The sequence below is a fragment of the Marmota flaviventris genome, chromosome 5 (assembly GCF_047511675.1).
Source record: "Marmota flaviventris isolate mMarFla1 chromosome 5, mMarFla1.hap1, whole genome shotgun sequence".
Taxonomy (NCBI): domain Eukaryota; kingdom Metazoa; phylum Chordata; class Mammalia; order Rodentia; family Sciuridae; genus Marmota; species Marmota flaviventris.
Window position 1 is genome coordinate 148738900 of NC_092502.1, and position 17087 is coordinate 148755986.

Sequence of the window (17087 nt, forward strand, 5' to 3'; positions counted from 1 at the left end):
CCTCCCCTTGTAAATCACGTGCTCCAGTGATCACTGTATTTGGGGATGGGAAGGCAGGTGATATTTGTCCTGTCACCTCTGGAAGGGTCTTTGTGCAAGCTTCTTCGGTGAGCTTCATCCCATGAATGTTGGGATGTGGGTAGACACCTTTTAAAATGATAAGGTATTCGATTTGCAGGGCAAGTGAAAACAAATGGTGGCCTTCTTAAGAGCAAAGACCCTACTGTCTTTGCTTCTAATAACCCTTCTTGATACATAAGCATGTTTTCTTCTGAAGCCACCTTAATAAATAAGCTAAGTAATAACAGTTTTAAGATAGAACCATGTGACTTGTTCATGACTTGTAATTTCACAATTAAGTGGCCCAAGGATTAGTCATTCAGTGGAAGCATTTCAAATGATGATTTACAGCCACCTTTGAAGAGGTTTATAGCAGGGAAATATTTTACATGCCTTGTGAATGAAAGTGTCACACTCCAATGAGTGATTTGTTGTTTATAATTTTCTTTAAAAACTTAGCAAAATTGATGAAACAGGCTCATTGAAGAGGGTTTCATAGAGGAGTATATGACTCTGAAGGGATTGTTGAAGCTAGAGCATGAAAGTCTGTGGAGAACACATTTCTGAACACTTCGATTTTGCCTCTAATAACTACATTAAGAGAAAAAAATAAAACAGAATGAGCATTACAACAAAAATACTAGCAAGAACAACTCCTCTTTCCCAGGGACCAATTAGCCCGGTAGCACAGTGGTGTCTACAAGTCGTTTTTACTGGAATTACACATTTTGCGCAATGTGGGATGGCTTTATTCTCTGGGCTGCTTTCTATTTCCTGGCCAGACAACACCCCAACTTGAAAAGTCATTGTGAGAAGATGTGAGAAGACGTAGGACTGCTTGAGTAGGAGGAAAAACCTCTGAAGGGCGAAGTGTAAAAAGTAAATTGAATTCTGTACAGAGCAATACTAAGAAAGAAAGCTAGATACTGTGCAATAGTTCATTTTCTACCCTGAGGTAACTACAGTTTGAATCACAACTAGAATTTTTAAACAACTGAATAAAATTACCATTAAATCTGCTTAGAAAAATATGTGAATAAGGACATCAATAAATATTGTGGAAAAGAGAAGCAATGATAGAAGGGAGAAAACTAAATTAACTAATTAGATAAATCTAATTAGATATTAGGATATATTAAACATTATATATATTATATATTTTCAATTATATAATTGAAAAGAAGTTATAATGACACAAAAATAAAATATAGTTTACTAAAAAAAGTTTGTTATTGTTACTCAGTAACAAAATTAGGGAGAGTATCTAAGTAGTTATTATTTTAGTCTTATACTTAATGCCTCCCATAAATCAGAATAAATTCCAAATAGATTGTAGAGTTAAGAAGAAAAGTCAGAAAAAGACTGCAGTATTTATCCACAAAGGTCTTGGTTTTTAAGAAAATGACATCAGAAAAGAGTAACTTAAATAAGGGAGAAAAAACTGCCATGCAACAATAAACCGTAATAAAATAAAATGTAAATGTGTAAAATATTTTCACCAGAGAGAAAAGATGTAATATACACTAATTTAAGAATTTACATATGCGAATCTCACTTAGATGTCCGTAGAGAAGCTCCCCATATATCCTGTGAGAGGAGATTTGAACATTAATTGAATATAACTAGAAGCATTCCATTCAACAGTAATTAATTTATTTAAAGTAGTTCTTTAATACTATTTTACTTGTAAGGAACTGAACCTGGAAAGATTTAAAATTTTCCTCTCTCACTGTGTATATTCATAAGTAACAAAAATTTAGTTGCTTTGATCACCTCTTGGACTTTTTTAAGAAAATGATTCAGGGTCAGAAAACAACTATCATCTATATGTCTGAAAATGTTTATTACACTTTCTATTTTTCTTTACAATTCTTATTACACATATACGGCACAATTTTTCATATCTCTGGTTGTATATAAAGTACGTTGACACCAATTCAAGTCTTCGTACATGTACTTTGGATAATGATGTCCATCACATTCCACCACTTTTTCTAATAGGAGAAACCCTGACAGCAATGCAGATTTTATCCAGGTAAGTTGTTATCTTATTACTTATAACTTACTTATCCAGGTAAGTTGTTATATCTTAACTCTTAAATTTCTGGAATGTGCAGCAGTCATTAAGGGGATCATTAACAAGTGGACTAACCTGAAAAAAAATGTTTGTAAGTTAACTTTACATGAAAAAATGCTGTTATAACTATGTAAAATGTTGTGGAAAGGATTGAACAGTAAGGGAAATAGCTGTGGCTATGGATTTTTCCCTCTAGTTTTCTTTAATGTGTTTTGAATAACAGATACAAACATACACACAAAATAACTCTTTTATGTACAAGTATAGGCAAAAAAGTGGCAGTCAATTAATAAAAATACCCAAATTTTAAAGAAATGAGCACAGCATATGTCTTAGGAGAAGGACTTTCTGTATTGATTGAGTATGGTTACCTAATAATCTCGTACTAACTAATCCGGAAATACCTGCACAGAGAGATAGAGGAAGATCCATGTTAAATAGGAAACAGCAAGCTCCCTTCGTGCCGACCTCAATCCAAGATTAGTGGCACTTCTTTCACCCTGGAGAGCTAGCAGGATGGAAGAGTTAGGCATCAGCCTCTGGAGGCCAGACAGTTTGGGTTTGGATCATTCTAGTGGTTAATTACTTAACCACCCTCTCCCTTGATTTCTAGATCCATGAAATGGGGTAAAAGTAGTTTATTTTCCAGGGTTGTTTTGAGAATTTAATAAATTGATAATTTCAAAATATTTGCAGCAGGGTCTGGCATAGCAGAAGCACTGAGTAAAATGTTAGCTATTGTTGTTGTTAGTATATTCCTTATTTCCTGAAACAACAAAGTTTGAAAAGTGATTTGAACCTTGAGATAGCTTAGGACAATGCTATGTATATAGAAGAAAGATAGAACAGCTGATTTTTCTGCTTCTAAAGAAAAGTACACTTTTTACTGCCTGGATTCTTTATTTTCCAATCTATTCTTTGACATTTGCTGAAAGGAGTTTGTAATAGCAATAAATAAGCTATTTCTATTAAGTCAGGAAAACATATGTACAATGTACCATGCAAGAAAGTGAACTGATGGAAACTCCTTGAGGCAGACGTACTAAAGATACCTTGCACACATGAGTAAGAGTACGTCTTTTCACTTTTTAAAGACACAGAACCTAGTTTTATTTCCATAAAATAAAAATTTCTATGGCCATTGGCAATGCCAGTCTAGGGAGTCCAGGACCTTCTCTGTCCTCAGAGATGATGCCTATCATTCCTCACTAGCTCTGGGGGAAATGGCAATGACAAAACTCAAGTAAAAACTGCAGGAATATAGTTTATATTTTTGACTTATGTGGCTACTTATTAACTTAGAAGCATGGCTTTGCCTTAATCTCATTAGGCTTTTGTAAGATTATAAATCTACCAGCTAGTGAAAGAAAATTTATTGCTGATATCTTATTTAACAGATAACAGCAATGCATTGGTTAACAAATGCACTGGTTAAGACTGTACAAACACAATGTTTCTCTACTATTCCCAGCTCCATCTGCCCTATTCGACATTTAAATTTCACCCACACTTTAAAAAATATTTTTTAAATGTTGGTGGGCCTTTATTTTTTTTCATATGTTTATATGTGGAGCTGAGAATTGAACCCGGTGCCTCAAACATGCTAGGCAAGTGTTCTACAACTGAGCCACAACCCCAGCCCCCTGCACCACATTTTGTTATACAAAATTTCCAGCATACACAAATTCTAAATTTGAAATTGAATGTGAATGCCAACATATCCCCCACCTTGATTCTATAATGGTTAGCTTTTGCTATTCTTTTCTTTTTCACATCCATTCATTATCCATTCACATTTGGGGTGTGTGTGGCTCATGATGAGTTTCAAAGTCAGTTGCAGGCATCAATATCCTATTTGATACCAAGTTTTAAACACTCCTGAATTTCCTCTGCTTACACTCTCAAGACTAGTCCTGAACCCTCCAGCATGGTGGTGTATATTTAAATCTGATCTCTTTCCCACACCTAGACACTACATCCAATCCAAACATGTCCAAAGGCAGCTGCCTATCCCGAAGACAAATTGTACCAAACTTGCTTAGACTCTTTCCATGTATCCAGAACTGTGTGCTTTATTCAATTCAGAATATTTAAAACCAGAAATGGAAATTAACCTGTTCTGGGGTCATCAACTCCAATGATCTTAGGATCTAAGCAGGTAACATATGAAGGGGGCTTATATAAGATATTTGAGCAAGTCTGTTATTGGATACTGACAGCCTGAGGATAGAGTAGGCAATAAGAAGAAGCTGAGATACCCAAAGAGTTTGAGAAAGCTGAGAATTTATGTGGAGGCGAGTCTTGCCTATCATCCTGTACTATAGGGAGGCCTGAATTTTAACCAGTTTAAGCAAGTCTAAGTAAGTCATCCTGTTACTGTACTTAAAGGCATAAATTTATTAGAATAGCTAATAGAGTACACTGTCAAATAATCTTTGATTGCAGGTATTCTTGAATGCAATATTTGTAACCATTCAGTTAAAAACAGACCTTGACAAAGCAGACACTAACACAGAGAAATCATTACAAATGCTAAGATGTTGTGTTTCTAGTTCATGCAAGTTTCTTGCCCAGGAAGCCATTATTCCTCCACCTGTGGATTGGACACCTGTCTGTAATGAACCCAGAGGAATGAGTTTTTCTCTCTGACTAGATCTAGCATCTTTTCCTAGACATGTGCTGGGTGCCCATTGTTTGGGTACCCATGAGCCTTGCAAATTAAATAGGAGGACTTACAATGCAGAAGTAGATAACGAAGAGAAAAATGAGGATGTAGAAGAGTCAAGATATATGGAATATTACATGTGTTTTTTCATAATTCTTCTGGCTACCTTTTGGAAATTCCCTCCCTCTCTGTTTGTTCTACTTATCAAATTCAGCAATACTTGCTCAGGTTGTTATATTTTTTTACTTCTTAGAATTGAAACCATCTGCACTGGACATACTCAGTATCTTCAGGTGGACTCTGATTAGAAATCAGAAGTTATAATAATTCCACCCTCACAGTCTTTTCTTTGTATGTGCGATAATTAACAAATAGTTTGGAAACTCCCCACATAACTCTCCCCCACTTCTTAGGTGACTAATTTGAATAGTGCATATATCTCAGCCCTATTGTGTTAGGGTAGCTATGTTCTACTATTAGAAAACTCCACCCAACTCTGAAGTGCTGTCTCATGCAGTTGTGGGTGCATGTGATAAAATTAGTTTCTGTCGGATGAATGTTCTCTTGTGATAGAGTAAATTCAACTACTTTTTTCCCCCCAAAGTTTTAGTGAATAAAATTGCTGGCAGTTCTTTTGGGCTATGCTCATACATTGACAAATTAAAATATATTCATGTAAGTTAAGCCTCCCAAATGTCTATCAAAGTGTTATTGTTAGATCTCACTAGAATTCTTCCATCTAAATGACTGCCATAGATCAAATTCAGCAAATGATTCTTTCTATTCCACTTTGGTTAGTCTCTGCCACGATTTGCACAAGTACTAAATTTATTGTTGGCTTATCAGATTTTTGTAGCTCAAATCTGAGTTTAGAATAGTGATTCTGAACTCTGGTTTTATAATTCCACTAGTTGAGTTTAAAAGGCATATAGTAAAATTCTGAAAATTTTTATGAAAAATTTAACTTTTGTCTGTGTTTTAAACAGACAAAATGGACTAAGCATATATCTTTTAGAGGGAACAAATAGGCCTTACAAAGCAAATGGTCTCATCTTGAAAGAATAAGAAAGTATTCTTTAGATATTTAAAAAATATTCTCTTTCCAAAAATACACTTATTTTGAATTTAGTTTGTTTTGTAGATTCTTTGAAAATTTTATTTACAAATTTTAAAATAATTTTGTATAGTTATTGCTGTGCAGCAGGCATTATTCTGAAGACATTCATGTATCCCATGTAATCTGTATAATGAGTTTTAGTAATTTATCCCATTTTACAAACAGAGAAATTGAGGCATGGAGAGGGCAAATTGTTCAAAGCCACAAAGTCTAACCCAGAAGTATAGCACCAGATTAGATAATTTCCAACTTCATTCACTAGAAGTTGACCATTTCCACTTAGAATTCCAAAAACACTGGCATGAGTGATGATCAAAATGGACTAAGCAATATATGAATAACTAAAGCAAACTTTGAATGTTTAAATAACTTCAGGAATTAAAAAAAGTACCTGAGCCTGACATGAGAATCTCTGCAGATGGAGTTTAAATTACTATGTATTTTAAAATTCAACAGGTAATTCAAATGTGCAGCCAGGTTGAGAACCACCGATTTAAAGTCTTTTTAGCTATCTTAGTATAGGGAATCTCAGACTTTCATATATACCAGAATCCCCGGCAGAGCTTGTTCATGCCCAGGTATTTGGGCTCCAACCCCAGAATTTCGTATTCAGGGTATGGGAGGAACTCAAGGTAAGTTCCTAGGTGACATGATGCTCATGCTGCTGGTTTAGGGAGCACACTTTGAGAACCCTGTCCTTATAGGCTTGAGTGGGAGTACAGTGTGGTGATAGAGACCTAGAAGAGACTGGGGTAATTCCCCAGTATCACATTAGTCCTCATGCTGACACATCTCCCTACTGTGTTGATTTACCCAATACCACTGTTCAAGGATGAGGGAGGAAAGAGAATGAAACTTTGGGAAGCTAAAGAGAAGGGAAGAAAAGGAGACAGAGGTGAAGCATTAACTTCTGGTTAGTAAATTTAAGCTTGAGACTTTGACCAAACTATATGTCAGTGACACACTGAATGTAAAAAGAGAATAAGTTAAAGATGGTTATCCCCAAAGAAGATAAACTTTTGTACATCATAAAGAAAACAGAGACACAATGAGTGAGACTGGGACTGGAGGGGTGACATTGGGTCGGGCTTGGAAAGATTTCCAGCTCAGCTCCTCTAGGGCAAACTGAAAGCCTGGGGGAGTTCACTCCTTGAAGTCAAGGGCAGGGAGAGACTGCCTTTTCCTTCCTCAGCATCAAGAAAGGAGACTAAGTAATCTGCTATGGAGATCACACTGGGATAGTCCAGGGCTTCTCAGTTGTGGGAGAATTTGTCCTTCTCCCCACAGGGAACTTGAGAGTATCTGGAAGTGCTCTGGGTGAAAATGGGGGAGCAGAGGTGCTATTGACATCTAGTTGGTAGAGACCAGAAATGTTGCTAAACATCCTATAATGCACAAGACTTCTGAAGTTGAGAAAACCTAGGCTAAATACAGCCCCAGAACCAAGAGCTAGACTAACAAGTCAGCTGATTTAGCAGGGAATGTGCTAAATGATCATTGTTATTGTGAGCCTGAATCACCTACCTGTTTACAGATTTGGCTGTGGGCTGAAGTTGAAGGAAGTAGTACAGATAAACACAACACCACAAAAGGGGGAGTAAAGTCAGGAAGAAAGAAACATCAGCCAACTGATCAACAGAACCTTCTCAAAATTTGTCTATAAAACAAAATTCCAAGATATAGGAATAAAACTACTAATAAGAAAGAGAACCCAAGAAAACCAGCAATTGAAATACGGTGAAATACGGGTTTAAGTTGGAGTAAAGAAAAATGCTAAAATATCCAAAGACAAAAAAAAAATAAAAGAAGAAGAAGAAAAGAAAGAAAGAAAGAAAAATACTAGTAATATCTGAAAAATAACTTTAAGAATTATTTAGGATCTACCAAAAAATAGAATAACAACCAAAAGATTTTGAAACAAAAATAAGCAAACATTAGGTGGTCATGAGAAACTATCAATTCAAAAAATTGGAAATCAGAACTTTCTCACTGAGAACAAAACTCAATAGATGGGATAATATCTTCATTGGACACAGATAAGGAAAGAAACTATGATGGCCTGTCTGGAACTGAGGCTCCCAGGACAGGTGATATTAGTGCTAAAACTGAGAAAGTGCTAGGAAAACTGGGAACAGTGGTAATCCTAGATACAGGTGGATGAAGAATTAGTGAATTGGAAGATGAAGCTGATAAACTGACTTAAAATTCATAACAGAGAGATGAAGGTATAAAAAATGGAAAAGAAATTAAAATTATAGAGGATAGAATGAGACTTTTATATAATAGGAAATCTGGATAAAAAAGAAAAAAATCTAGGGAGGAGGAAAAGGTTGAATAATAGTTTTTGAGGATGGAATAACTGAGAATTAAAGAAAGTCCATAGGCTTTAGATTGGGTTAGCAGTTACAGCCTGTGGAGACAAATCCAGACTGCCACCTTTTCTCATAAACTTTTACTGGTGCACAGACACATCAATCTGTTGAAGCATTATCTATGGGTAGTTTCATTCTACACGAAATGGCAAAGATCAGCAGTTGCCTGCAAAGAGCCTGTGAAACCTAAAATACATACTATTCAGGTCTTTAGAGAAAATGTTTGTTGACCTCTGCTTTAAATCAATACTATGAACACCAAACATGATAAATGAAAATAAATTCACATCTCTCTGAAGCACTGTAGATCTGTAGAACTTAAATGTAAAGTAATATCTTGAAGTGAATGGCAGAATTTCATTTTCAGGGAATGACAATTAGTCTCAAAAGCACACTTAACCATAGTAGAAGTCAGAAGCCGTTGAAGAGTGAATATTAATTTAGAATCTGTATACTCAGATAAACTATTATTTAGAAGTGAAATAAAATTGAAGATTTTAATCATACAAATAACACTATACATTGTAGTGCATAACATGATCCCTTTCAAATTGGTGTATGCATGGGATCATACGCTCCCACAACTTTGCCCTGTTTGACCAAGGCTTGACCATGTGTCTCACTTTGACCAATTAGATGTGACTGAAAATAATGTTCATTTCCTCCAAGCTGAAGTTTCAAAAAATGGAAGTAGGGCTGGAGGATCATGTTCAGGAGATAATTACACTGCATTAAGAGCCTTGTCATGTTTGGGAGAACAACAATAGAAACATTGAATAATTTTAGAAATTCTTAAACAGAAGGCAAGAGTTTCTTGTGTTTGGGGCAAGCCGATAAAGGAATCCAGTGCAGAAGAGTAGCATATAAGAAACAATGACAAACATGGAACTTTACGAAATATATTGACCAGTGTAAGAGGGTTAGGAGAACAGAAGCAAAGTCACATTTATGTGTGAAATAGTCATACATATGACATAGGAAGCACTGGAAAGTGATAGAGGAAGAGGGCAGAGTAAAATAAATGCACTGTGACAATCAGTTCTCCATCTGGGAAAATATAAGGTACCTACCTCACATCACAAATATAAATAAAACCCTGACAATTAACGACCTAAATATGAAGATCAAATCCTTAAGATGGTTATAGGACAATAGTTTTAATATTTTGAGATAAGGGATAACTTCTTTAAAATGACATCAAAAGCAGAAACAATAAAAATCTTATTTTAAAACTTGACAGCATTAAGATCTTTTAAGTTCTGTATACAAAGAGACACTGAGACCAAAGTAAAGAAATATCAATAGATTGGAGAATCAAACCTGCAATGTATGTAACTAGTATAGGATTAATGCCTATAATAATATAAGAAATTCCTATAAATAAACACAAAAACATAATTCATAAAAGAGGGACAAAGCACAAATGAAAATAATTTACAGAGGAAGCTGGCTGAATATAAAAAAACATAGAAAAATGCATTCCATTTCAGATATACTCAGGAAAATTAAAATTAAAACAACAATGAAGTACAGTTTTCATATAACAAACTCTCAAAGTTCTAGCAATAAATTTGACAATATCATGTTTTAGGGATAAAAAGAAATGCCAATTCTCACACTATTGTGGTGGTTAGAATGACTTTAGGGAACAGTTTTTTTTTTTTTTTAACATCCTATAAAACTTGAAATTTCACATGCCCTCTGTGTAAAAGAATGTTCAAACTAGTATTGATTGACATTGAAAATGGCGACAAATTAAACGTTGGAGAATAGATGAATAAATCGTAAAAGAATCAATCATCGATTCAATAGATTGAACAAGAGCCACACACAGTCCAGATGGATTTGTCTTGAAATCAAACCAAGGGAGAGTGAAAGATCACAAATTGTAGAAAAAGAAGCCAATACGCTACTGCACATCACTTTGTGGGTACACACAGATGAAATGAAAGTATAAAAACATGGCCAGGCTACCTTCAAAATAGGTGTTCCTCTGCTGAGGGAAGGAGGGGCATAGAACTAAAGTGGGAAAAGTGAAGGTTTTAATTATTTCTTTTTTATTTTTTAAAATAGATGGCAAAGCATTAATATATTTTAAGTGTGGGCATAGGTATATGAGCATTCGATGTGTTGTTTGTTTCATGATATTATATTTTTAAAAAGAAGGACATGAGAAGAGAGAGTGCATATTCAATAATTAGGAAAGTGATAGTGAAGGTACCAAATCAAGAACTGGAGCCCCATGCCCACTCCCTTGAAGAACAGGATGCCATATTTAGTGTGGTTTAATGGGTTCTCTAAACATGACTCACGTTTCCTTTTATATGCACTGACCCTTTATGTGAATGAAAGATATCACCTGGAATTTGAGCCTCTCTAGTCCTTGTCTTAAAACTTGCTTTCCATTACAGCAGCATTTTTACTTTTTAACACACTGGGCTAGATCTTGGGGCATATCCTCATAAAAGAAGGATATGAATTGGCCAGAGGTGATAATGTGTGAAGGTGAATGTGTTTGTATTTGGGAATGTTAGCATATCATTCAGTACTGTAATTAACCCTCTCAGCTTATGTAGGAAAAGAATCATCTTCACTTGTGGGATGTGGTTTGGAAGCCCAGCTCTCCCAGGGAAACTTCTAGCGTGGTTCCCTTTCTCTTTGATTTACCTGAGACACCAGTTCTCAACTAGGCCTCCATTGCAGTCCTTCAAGGGATTTATTTGCGTGGTGTAGAACCCATTCCCTCAGAAAATAAATACTTATTCTCTAACTTAGCTGTATCCAAACTTGGAGGCCATGAGTTTGAGGAATATGGGAATAAAACCAATATTTAAGCCCCAAGCTAAGATCAAAGCCATCCATAGAGGATGCATTGTCACTTCAGAATGCACCCTGCCTCAAAATGTAAATTAGATAACAGCACCCACTCCTTTGTAGGTGTCTCCAGTGGCTGGCCTGGTGTACAACAATAAAATCAAATGTCCTGGTCTAAATGTTTATGTCCCTACAAATTTACATGCTGAAAAGTCTAACTCCCAAAGCAACAGTTTTAAAAGTAGGATCCTTTGGGAGGTGCTTCTATCCTGAGGAGCCCTCCTGAATGGGTAGTGCCCTTGTCAAAGAGGCCAGGGAAGCATGTTTGCTCTTCCACCCTGTGAGGACACAGGAAGAAGCTAGCAGTCCACAATCTGGGAGAGGGCCCTTACCAGAACCAAACCATGCTGATACCCTGATCTTGGATTTTCCAACTCCCCAAACTGTGAGAAATAAATTTCTGTTGTTTATGAACCACCCAGTTTAAAACATTTTGTTAGAGCACTTAAAATGAACTACAACCTTTAGATCCTAGCAATCAAGTGATCACCACCTACCTATCTCTTAAACCACCTCTTGTCACTGTCCTTTCCTGCGTATCCTACTACTATCCTGGTCTTTTTTCAGATCCAAGCTCATTCCTGCCTCATATCTTTATCACCTGACACTTCCCCAGCTTGAAACACTCTTTAACCCCCCTTTCCTCATGGCCAGCCCATTTCCACGCTTTGGAGCATCCATTCTTGGGTACCCACCTCAGGTTAGGTTAGGGTGGGATCTTGAGGTGGCTCATGTTTTATAGGCTGCTTCTGTGATTCCAATGTGTAGTCAGTGGAGAATCATAGCTCTGTCTTACACCTCACCTGGTCAGAGATCAGACAGCTACCAAAGATGATGTCTCCCCTCTATTTTCCATCTCAGTTCCTTAGTTATCTCCTTCAGAGATCAGCACAATTTACGTACCTTTCTGTTTAACTTTGATGTTTTGGTCTATCATTTCTAGGGAGCAATCCATCTCCTAGCATAAGCCCTGGACATGTAGCATCAGTGTCAGCTGGCAACTTATTATAAATACAAAATTGCAGGCCCCAGCTGCATGCAGTGGTGTTCACCTGTAACCCTAATGATTCAGGAGGCTGAGGTAGGAGGATCAAAAGCTCAAAAGCTGGGCTCAGCAACATAGTGAGGCCTTAAACAATTAGCAAGACCCTGTCTCTAAATAAAACATAAAATGGCTAGGGATGTGGCTCATGATTAGGCACCCCTGGGTTCAACTCCTAGTACAAAAGAAAAAAAAAAAAGAAGAAAGAAAAAAAAATTCAGGCCCCACCCCTGATCTTTCAGGCTGAAGTTTGAGAACCACTGCGGAAACTAGAAGCTTTGGGAATTCAGGCCCTGTGTGCTGTTCACTCTGACCTTCCTGCCTAGCAGTAGGGGCTCAGGGCTCTTCTGTTGAATGAATGAGAAATAGCACTTTTTGAGCATATTTCTCCTGCCAGAATCTCACATCTAGATTGAAGGTTAGAAGAAAGGAGAGAAACAAACCAAAAATCCCCCACCCAAACAATTTTTACCTCATTTCTCAAAACCTTCTAAGGTTTATACATAAACGATTTTTCTCCTCACTGTGAGCATACAAACATTTTTTGTGCATTTTTAGAATATCTGCTTCTCCATTTTTTAGAGAGATCTCAGTTGAAATGTACCTAAAAATATCTGTCACATGAACAACTATCATTCTATTATTTCAGATTAGAACTGTGAATTGAGCTGATTTGTGTAAGGACAGATGTTTCAAAAGTAGAATCTTACAGCCCTGTTCTCCCACTTCTGAATTCTAGCATCATAATTTGAAGAACATCAGGGACCAGCTGAACTGGAGAGAGACAGTTGAAGAGACTGGGCCAAGTTCCCAAAGGGAGAAGTGAGAGACTGAGCCAGGTTGGAAGATGAGCCCAGCACTGTGTGCCTAAAGCTCATGAACCTTAAAATCTGGTAAATTTATCCTTATAACACGATAATGCCTTTCTGCTTCATTCTCACAAATTTCCATAGTTTTACTAATATAAGTTACAGAGAGAAGGCAATAAAAGGTGAATTTCCCATGACCACTTGAGCCATGACTGAACCCCCACCCCCACCCCCGTGGATGGTGTCCTCTGGACAACTCAGCCTGGGGGAGGTGGTTATTAGTCACAGCAGTCACCCAAAAGGTGAGCTGAGGGGAGGAGAGTAATTTAACCATTGAACCCCCCTCTCTGAATCCTGGGGTGAAGAAACCATTGCCAGCAACTCCTGCAGGCTCCTCTCCCAGGGGCATCTGTCACATTTCAATGAAGTGAGCATTTGAAAACAGAAAAACTTGCAGTGAGCCCAGCAGAGGCAGCTCTGACAGCTGATTCCAGCTCTCCCAGGGATGAGCACTAGCCTGGGAAAGGCCCTTCACACACATAATGGTGAGTCCTGGACTTTCCTTTGACCACCAGGTTGTCTCCCTATGTAACTACTCTTTGTAGGATGCAACGTAATGCAGAGAAGCTCAGGCTCTGAGAGATGACAGAACTGTGCTCATATTCCAGTCCCGATGTTCAGTAGTTGTGTGGCTGTGAGCAAGCTACTCACCCTCTTCAAAACTCAGTTTATTCAGCTATAGAATGGGAATCATAGCAGTCATTGTTTATAGAAATTGCTATAGAATTTAATGACATAGTGTATGTGAGGGCTCACTACTCCTAACTGCCAGTATCTTTCTCCCCCTGTGCTCCTTGGGAGTTTCTGTGCTTCCTTTAGACATTAATACTTGGATTGGGGATGGGAAGGGGCCACCATTCATCCAGTGTCTGGTGTGTGCCTTCAATCTTACTGTCTACACTAATACTGCAGGATAATTATCACCACCACCATCATCATCGGATGAAGAAACAAACTCAGAACTTATGTGACTTGTGAAAAGACCTACACTAGTGAGTGAAGCTAATCACAAGCAACTAAAGTGTGGTCTTTTGATTGTGTTATGGAGTCTTTCAAAGAGAAAAAATAATGTATTTCTGCCATTGTTGTAGAACATCAAAGGTAATGTTGGGGAGAAGAAAATAAAGGGAAATACTTTCTTTTTAAATATAACCTTGACAATCTACAAAGAGAGGCAAATATATACAAAGGTAGGCACGTAGATTCCATAATTGCACTAAGAAATTTACTCGCTTTACCATTATTAGTAAGAAAACTTAAAATGTGTTTTTTATCAAGAAGAAACTAGAGTTAGAAGTCTTAAATATATGTGTTTTTTTCACTTAATTTTCTGATAGTTCTGTGAATAGAAAATCATCAATGTACATAAAAGAATGCTTGTGATAATCTAGTCTATATTATCATAAAGAAAGAGAAAGAAAAATAAAACTAACCAAAATTTCCAACTCTATTACACTAAAGAAAAGAGAAGCAATCAAAAATCTCCAATCCTATGGAAAAAACTAAGCTAAATTATGGAATACCACATAATTGTCAACAATGCTTTAATCATTAAAAATTGCATCATAACTTAGATCTATCATTCAAGATATTTTTAAATAAAAAGGCAGGTGAGGAAATGAAAGTATGATAACAGAAAATTATAAAGTACATATTTTAAATGATGAAATTATACACAGATCAGTACTAATTTAACAATGATTGTTTCTCAAGTGAGAGGACTATAGAAAGAGTTTACTGTTTCATTTCTGCATATCTATATTCCGAATCTTGAATATGTGTTACTTTATAATAAGCAACCATAATTATTTTGGGAAAACATCACGTATATAATACAAGAAATGCACACTATCAAGTTAAACTCTCTTTTCTTCTATTGTCATTTTGTTTCCACTAAAAAAAAAAATCCATTATATTCTCCCTCTTTGTGAGCAACAGTGTCCTTGTTTATTTTTTGAAGATCTTAGTAATTAAGGTCAAGCTGTTTTGTTTTATTAGAACATTATAGTTATGCATAGTAGTTGGTTTTATTTTGACAAAATCCTACATGCAAGAAAGTTGATTTCAATCCCCATTGCCCACTTCTCCCTCCCCCTCTTCCCTCTTTTTATTCTCTTCCTCTACTCTATTGATCCTCCTTTCTCTAGTAACTTTGTTTTTGATTGACACTTTCTACATATACATAAAGGTGAAATTCTCTGTGGCATATTCATACATGTATATAATGTGAGTTTATTAAATTCATTTAATTCTTCTTCCCTCATCCCTCCTCCTTACCTTTCCATCTCCTTTTACTCCTCTGATGTTCTCTATATCTTTGAAGCTGTTATTTTAAGAGTCCTGGACTCAAAGGCTTGGTTTGAAAGCCCTGTGGGGATTTGTAAGTCACACCTCTGCTGATGACTGCCTTCCTCTACAGGTTGGGCTGTTACAAAGAGGCTGGTGTGCTGCCATCTCCCCATCCTGGTCGCTCCCCTCCCCTATGACTCTGCAACTCTGACCCCTTCTCTCTTCCTTCCTCTCTTGCCCCAGAAGGTTTCTTTCTCACCTCTATACTTTCCCCATCCTGAAATGAAGGGCTTTCAGACTACGAACACCTGGGATGAACCCTTTGCTCTTCCTATTCCAACCAAGCAAGTGTGGGAGCCATTGTCTCCAACACTGCACTCCCGCAAAGGGAAGTATCCTCTCTACAGTAAGAGAAAGGACAAGGCATCTCTGGTCTATGGGGGGTTGAAATGATACAGGGTAGAAAATGAGCTGTCTTCTGAACTCAGGAAGCATTAATTCCACATATATATTTTGTGGGTTGAGTTTTTACAGAGAAATAATAGGAAACCATGAAGCAGAATATTGGTACTGTAGTTCAGCCACATTATAGGTTAAATGATTGTTATGATACCCCTGGAAACCCACTCTATTTCAGTGTGCTCCAAATAATGACTTTCAATTAATTTTGGGAACACCATATGTCCCTAAAATTTGGACTATTTGAGTTTTGTTTGCTTCTTTAATTAAAATAATAAAATACACTTTTCAAGCAAGAGAACTGCTTTTGCGAAATCTCCTGTGTTATCAAAATGGCACCCACCTTCAGCAATACTGCCCAATGTCTGCCACTGAAGCCCTCTTCTGAGTTCCAAAGTGCTCATCCTAGGAAACTTGACTTTGTTACTGGTTCTGACACCCAACTCTCTTAAGAGGCAAAGAAAGACAAAGAATACAACTTTTCTTTTGCAAAACATAGCGGTCTTCCTCTGTTCTGACAGCTAGTCAGAAAGGGGAACTCCTGAAGCCACAGTCTCTCAACGGGTGTAATAAAGACTCAGCAGCTTCCTTAGCACACAGAACAGAAATGAAAGGAGCGAAAATTCCAAAGACTTGGAGGACATGGCCATGAGACACCCCACCCCCTCTCATTTGATGGAGAATACCAGCGGATGTTTGGCAAGAGAGCAGGAGAGTCAGAAAATCTATTACTTACCATTGTGTTTGAAAAGAGTGGATGAGCCTGGCACTCAGTGACCCTGGTGATGCTGTGACTTGGACAGTGAATATGCAGTTTAGCTCTGAAGGGTGTACTTCCTTTCTGAGCTGTGTGGTCTGACCAGCCTTCACACATTGATATGGAAGGCTGTATTTGCATGTTATCTCAGCTCTCGAAACATTTGTATAACTGGCCAGGTTTATCTCACTGTTATACTGTAGTAATGTGAAAACAGGAATAGGTGAAGCTTTGAAGTCTAAAAGATTGATGAAAATCTTTTAAAAAGGTGCCTGGATATTAAAGTCTGTGGGCATTATTACCAGTTTTATTTAAAAATCTGTATTTGGGGATACATGTATATATGTATATGTGTGTATGTTTTTCTCTCTGTCCTATTGTCTATGAAATCTGTCTGTTCTGTTGTCTATGAAAGATGTATACTAAAATGTTAATAGTGGTTGACTTGTGTGGAGTATTGTTACAAAGTAATCATTTTGTACACCTGTGATTGTTTCAAGTTTTCT

General features: G+C 36.9%; 1 protein-coding gene across 3 annotated transcripts in view; it reads right to left on the reverse strand.

The window, feature by feature from the left end:
- Fyb1 (FYN binding protein 1) overlaps positions 1-16630 on the reverse strand; it is a 151879-nt gene extending 135249 nt beyond the window's left edge. For 2 of the 3 annotated variants that reach the window (XM_071612688.1, XM_027936290.2), the window contains exon 1: positions 16561-16630. In XM_071612688.1, coding sequence (XP_071468789.1) covers positions 16561-16563 — 3 coding nt within the window. In that variant the 5' untranslated portion in view covers positions 16564-16630. Of the gene's footprint in view, positions 1-16167; positions 16244-16560 lie in introns of those variants that run through there. The other variant, XM_071612687.1, reaches the window with a different exon arrangement.
- Positions 16631-17087: the final 457 nt, after the last annotated feature.